Below are 6,515 nucleotides of genomic sequence, written 5' to 3'. Positions count from 1 at the left end.
ATTTATGTTTGTGAAGCTCAAGATTTTCAGAATTGTTCTTTTTTTTCTGGAAAAGGAATATAGGTGAGGAGCTTGCTGAGGACTGTAGGTTGCAGTTGAAGAAATTAATTGTTTTTTCTAAGAGCCTGAGGAGATCAGGTACCCAGACCCAATTTAAATCACATTCTTTTCAGGTGTGAGGATCAGCTCCTGTGTTGGCCAGCCTCTGCTTATGTCGTTCACACTTGATCTCGTGCTTGCAGAGGCTGTGACTGAAGTTATCTGAGGCCAGTCCCCCATTACGTTCTGAATTTCAGCCGAGGGAAGTTCATCAGGGTGTTCAGTAGAGGAAACTTGTGTAGTTATTTATTTACTTTAACCTGTCATCGTCGCTTGTCCCAGTCAAGTCCCTCCTGAGCGGGAACGCTTTGCAGTAAGTAGATCAAGAAAGGGTTGCCAGGACTTGGGGCCTGCTGCCTCTGCAGCTGCCTTGCTCTGTAACCTTGTGCGAGTCGTTCCCTCGCTCTGTTTGCAAGTGGAAACTGAGCGAATATTTATTCCGGAAAGACGCCGCCATTTTTCACGTTTTATGAAAGGCCTCGAGGCTCCTGGCGGCCAGGCGCCGGGGCCGAGCATGGTTGGGTGTCGCGTGGAGGCTGTCACATTGTTTGAGCCGAGCAGCGCCGGTAGCCGAAGGGAGAGGGAAGGCGTCGCTGCATGGCGGTTTGCAGGCGCGTCGGAACGGGAGCCATCCTGTTCTGTCGGGACGATGCCTGGCACCGCAGGGTTCTGGCCCGCCGTGGAGCCTCCCGCGTGAGTTGGCGATGGGAGATGGCATCTTCCTCTACGAGCTTGTGGTTTACGAGAGAGGAAAAAAAAAAGACAAAGAGAATCCTGTGCTAAATATAGTCTGTGTCATTTGTTTTCCCTGTTGCGGCATCTATGTAAATCGCCTCTTTTGTGCTGTCTTCCTTTTGACAATGAAGCCAAATCTCAGTGGTTCCTTGTTTTTATTTCAGAGGTGGTGCAGAACTCTTGTTCGATGGTGTCAAAAAGCATCAGGTGACTTTGCCCTGTCAACCAGAGCCTTGTGAGTATCTGAACCCGTTGGGTAACTTGAAAGAATGTCAACAAGTGAATCAAAGTGGGCTTGTAGAGCGATTTCCTTAGTTGGCAACAAGAATCAATGTATTTTAAAAGCACTTTCAGACATGCTGAGGGTCAGATAGATTGGCAGATGATGGTTAGTCCTCAGAGTAAGTACCAAGCTGAAACAGCTTGAGCATCTTTCCTGTTCTCTAAGCTCTTGTGAATCGAGTCCTTCCTTAAGATTTTTGCTTCCCTCCTCCCGCATAGCCAATGGCCTCCGAATGTCTGCGTTTGTCTTGCTCGGTGCTTGAAACCACCAATAGCCTCATCTGGCCCTTGTGTTTTCTTGCCTGTTCTGAGGTCTCCAAGAGGTAGAAATGTTTGTGTGTAGTGTATAGGTATCTGGGTGGGTGTATGTAACATTTTATCTACTAATTTGGCTCTTAAGTATATATAATTGTTTTATATTAACTATGCAGTTGAAAATGGCAAAGCTAATACTTGAACATGATGCTAGACTCCCTGCGTGTAGCCTTCCCTGCAACAAAAAATGAGATGCTGTTAAGCTAAGGGCTTGAGTGTCCCATGGATAAGCAGTCATAATCTCTGGTTTGTGATTTGGAGTGCTGAGAAGTGCTTTACTAACTCTCTTGTTTCTCTTTTGCACGTCCCACTTCAGTTGCAGTGTAATTTTGCCACAGGTATGTTTTGAATTCTTCCAGCTAGATAGCAATGCTTTATGCCGTTTGAGAGTGGGATTATAACCCGAAATGATGCGAAGCGTCAAGGAATGTTAACAGCTAATATCTCACGAGTGGCTAATACCATAATCTGTGTGCTGTGAACCTTCAGGCCTGAAATCTTCTTGCCGGGCCTGGATGTAATGAGAGATTGGTAGAAGTGCTTTTGATGCTTGGACATAAGTACCCGTAATTCGAATATTATGCTGGAGCAGCGTGTTTTCTTGTGGTCAAGGACAGGGACTAGAGATCCAGAAACATGACCCGATACTGATTTGCTTTGTGAGTTTAGTCGTGTTGCTTAACTTTCCCCTGTTGCTAGTGAAGTAGTAGTAATACTTTCAGGTATCACAAGAGAGTTCAGCATTAAATTCCAGCACTGTTAAAGCACTCACTATCCTTAAATGGAAGTCAGTAAAGAAATGCCAAAACACTCATTAGTTGGTTTATAAACTTGGAGGGTAGAGCATCGTTTTCTTCAGTGTTCTGTAAATTTAAAATACCCATGGATGCTCGTCGCATTGGTGTGGTGGTGTTCAAACTGTGATCAGATGCCCTAGAATAAGGGGTTATTACACGAGGTGTTTATTTCTGCCAGGGGAAGGGGGAGGTTAATATCAAAGAATGATTTTTCTTGCCCAGTGGTGCAGTTGTACGTGGCCTCATCCATTATCGCCTGAAATTATTGGGAAGGCTTCTACTGACTTCACTAGAAGTGGGGTTTATCCTTTAGGATAAATCTTTCCCTGAAGGTCTGGCTCAGTCTCAGGGTTCAAACTCATGAACTTCAGTGCTTTGTTCCAGATTCATCTAACGTGCTCTTGCTCCCAGCTTTTCACACCACCGTGTTTTTCAGATGCTGCTGTCCCCGTAACAAGCTTGGCAGAAGGCGCAGTGTGCCCGCTTGCGAGCTCCCCTGGGTTGCAGCCCGTGGTCCTCACGTGCATTGAGCGGCAGGGAGATTTCAGGGTTTGGGCCGGTCGAGGATTGCAGCAGCTGAGGAGCAGGCACTGGATTGTGAGGCTTCTGCTCTAGTGAGATTTACACCCAGCGCAGGGCTGGGGTAGGCAGACGTGGGGTTACTGTCAGAGTAAGGAGTTGCTGGAGACACCCCTCGTAATATTTCCAGCTGTTGTAGAAGTGAAGGATCATAGCAGGAATAAGAAATTTGGGAAATTCTTGCGGTTTTATATTGTTCCTAACGCCATGCATTTTCCTCAGTTCACACAAAGAAACTTTAATTCACCGACCCGGCGAAGCAGGGATATATGTAGTACGTTCCCTGCTGCCCTCGTGCAGCCAGAGTTACAGGGGTGAGAGAAATAGAACAGCTCGTTTCTACTCAGTGCATCCTGCTGCTTACCTTACTCTGTGGGTCCATCCCTTAATACTCTGGGGAAAGCTCTCTAGTATGAGCACTGCTTGAAGACCTGCACTTCTAACCCCGTTTTAACTGATTTCATTAGCTGCCAAGCTTATTTTTGGCCGTTTTGGCCTCTGTTACCCACTCTTCCTTTCTTTCTAGGTTATTTTTGTCTTTGTCCTCCTTTTCGCAGAGCAGCTGCTTCTCTCTGGGACATTGGGCCCAGCTATATTTTAACAGTTCAGGCAGTTTTATATATATCCCAGAGGTGAGGGCAGGTGGGAAATTACATGAAGAAATACCTACAAATATTGATGTGAATAAAACAAGCCGTACGCCGCAGTTGACAAGGGCAACGTTCTCTGAATGGCGATAATGTTGTCCAAACAGATTCTTACGTGGACATTTCCTTTTCTGTGGTAACGGCTGCTACGTGGAAAGTAGGTGGGCTCCAGATCCAGTTAACTTTTTTAAGAAGACTTGATTCTCTGTCCTTTTCTGACGCCTGGAGATGAGTTCCTGGAGGGATTAGGAAAGGCAGGAGGGAGAAAGCTACAAATGGGACAAGAGCAAGCCACGAGGGGTACAGCCATGTGGCAGGGCCTATTTTTATTACCCCAGGGCCTTTTTGTATCCTACTGTCAGTAAAACAGCAGTTCTTTATCTCCCAAGCAAAGCTATCTTAGCCTGCGTGTAGAATTCGCTGCCGAGTAGGAACTTAAAAATGTGTGATGTATCTGCACAAGCAGACAGATCTACGTAAAGCCGCGCTCCGTGCAGGACTGTGTGATCTTTTAGAGCTGTTGTGGGAAGAAGACCTCAGGTTAAACAAGAGTCTTGTCCCAAATTGCTGGCTATTTGGATGATCTCATTGATAATGCTGTTAGAGGATCTAAAGGCATTAATGCCCTGTTGGTTTATTCTGCATAAAAACAGTGTGTGTGGGAGAAAGCAGCTGGGGGAATAACGATATTTGTCACATGGAGAGAGGATTAAATTGGCAGGGAAATCAACTTTATTTTCAAGCATCTAAGAGGCTATTAGAGACAATGGAGCATAAAAGAGAGAAACCCTAAATTAAAAACTGAAAATGTATTTGGCAGCCTCCTCCTGAAACAAGCCACCGTAATTTAACCAAGTGCTTCAGTAATCAAATAGATCATTGTGTGACTGCTCTGCAAGTGACGCTGGAGCTCCTTCCTCTGTCTCGCTGGGACTCACAGTGGTGGGTTTGTCTGTGGCCATGCGAGGAGTTGCGTGGAGGCTGTTGGAGGGGTGGGAAGCCCCCAGCATTGTTTAACCCTTAGCGTCGTTTCGGGTTTAGCTGAACAGCGTTTGCAAAACCTCTGCTGTGCTCTCCACTGGGTGTTGCACCCAGAGGTTGGAGCTGTTTGTAAAAGTTTGTAAAGGCTGCTCAGCCGCTGGTCGCAGCCGTCGAGTTCCAATTTCTCCTGTGGTTTCAGTGATGAGACTTGTGGTTCTGGAGCAGCAGTGACCAGTTTCAGCAGCAAACGCTTGGGCCTTCTAGGGTAATCAAGAATTCACTGTATGTCTTGGCACTTACAAGTCTGGAAGGATAAATTTTTAATCAGTGTGTTTTGGTAATTGTTTGTGGTTTCCCTTTACCAAAACCCCAGGGAAAAAGCCTGTTGCTAATCAGATTACTTTTTTTTTAGAGGGGAAAATGAAAATTATCTGCCAAGTGCTGCTTATGTTAAATCTCCACAGAGAAGAGCATGGTCGGCTCCTCAAGAGCTTTGCTTTCCAGGGGCCTTGTTCTGCACAGCATGGAGGACTGCTGGCGAGTTGGGAGCATTCATCTTCTCGGAAAAGAGCCTGGGGATCTCGAGAGATCAGACCTGTGTTACAGGCAGAGTGGCTTAAAAAAAGTACAGCAAGGCATTTGTTCAGAGTTGACTGGGATGCTATGCCAAAACAACGGGAAAAATCAAGAGCGACAGTAGGCGCCGGCTGTCAGTAAATGCCCGGTGCTATTGCTAGGTGGCATGTCGTAGTTAAGTTATTAATCTTTTGGAATGCTTTTATTGCTCTGTTTGTTACTCCTAACATTTTAAAACTTGCTCCAAAGAAAGAATAGAAGTATATTTGGTAATGCTGAGGCTTATTAGAAGGATGACTGAAAAAAACAAATCCAAACCATAGTTCTGCAGAACTTCGCTTCTTTTTAACCACAAGGCATGGGACTCGCAGGTCTCAAAGGACTCTGGGGTTATTCCCCTGCTTCTGCATCTCCCTCAGGCAGGTAATTACAGACTGGCTGGCAGGGAAAGGGGGCTCTGTGGTTGTGCAGGGTGGGACCCGGCGTGATGCTGTGGGACTTTAGGTTGGAAAAGACCTGGAAGATCAGCTGTAAACCCAACCGGCGGACCCGGGTTTTCAACCCTGGCACGGGGCTTGGCGGCTGCGTGCACAGCGTCGAGTCATCCTCCCAGCGATGCCACGCGTCACTCCTGCGCCAGGAACGGCGAGTCCTTCGGAGGGAACGCGGAAGCAAACGCGTGGCCTCCCCGGCGCAGTCCCGGCGCTCTCCCGGGAGGCCGCAGAGCCACGTTACCGGGTCCCAGCTCATTGTGGAAGGAGCTTCCCAGGCACCGAGAAAGCAGCTCTGGTGTGTGACCAAACCCCGGGATAGCAAAGCCCGGCTGGTTCCACCCGCCTGCCCAGCGGCTGTATTGCAGTGCGGACACCTAGCAGGGTGACCTGTCGGTGCCAGCCCCCCCCTGCCTGCTCTCTCTTTTCTCTCGGTGGGATTTGCTGTGCTGACAGCGCTGTTCAGAGGGTGGCAGCGGAGCAGGGCTGGGGAGGAGGATCTGGGCCCTTTAAACCGCTTAGCATGCGGTTCACACGGCTCCGGGCCAGCTGTTCCTTTCTCCTCCTGCCCTCACTCGCAGGAGTTGTTTGCTGAGCTCAGAGCTCCTGTGCAAAATTGCTTTTCAAAAGAGCCACTTTCTGCTTAATTAAACAATGAGCCGCCGTCCCTCTGCACATCTGTAAAGCTCCCTCTGCAGCCCCTTTATCCCACAAACTGCTCCATTCTTACCTCCATTCACTTGTAAATCTTACCCCCCCTCTCCTCCACCCTGATCATCTCACTGGCCCTTTCTTTTCCCCTTTCAAGTAACACTGAGGGGCTTGGAGTATCTGTGGGGGTGGCTGGGTTGGGTGGACGGGAATCGGTTTAATGGTGCTTGCCGTATATGAAAGTCTAATAACAGCAAGGCAGATCCGAGCCCGAAAGTGAGAGGCGAGGACTGAACTCTGCACAATTTCTGTATTTAGAGGAATAAAATCACGGCGGTCCCTGAGCTGAGCTGAGACACTGA

General features: G+C 47.9%; 1 protein-coding gene across 1 annotated transcript in view; it reads left to right on the top strand.

Moving 5' to 3' along the window:
• The first annotated feature begins 748 nt into the window (after positions 1-748).
• The window catches only part of URM1 (ubiquitin related modifier 1), a 14,487-nt gene continuing 8,720 nt past the window's right edge, over positions 749-6,515 (top strand). Inside the window, exons 1-2 of the mRNA XM_009876158.1 lie at positions 749-792; positions 999-1,069. Coding sequence (XP_009874460.1) covers positions 749-792; positions 999-1,069 — 115 coding nt within the window. The remainder of the gene's footprint in view (positions 793-998; positions 1,070-6,515) is intronic.

This window comes from Apaloderma vittatum, unplaced genomic scaffold (genome assembly GCF_000703405.1).
Source record: "Apaloderma vittatum isolate BGI_N311 unplaced genomic scaffold, ASM70340v1 scaffold29080, whole genome shotgun sequence".
Classification (NCBI taxonomy): domain Eukaryota; kingdom Metazoa; phylum Chordata; class Aves; order Trogoniformes; family Trogonidae; genus Apaloderma; species Apaloderma vittatum.
Note: the sequence above shows the minus strand (reverse complement) of the source record. Positions and strands in the feature narration are given on the sequence as shown.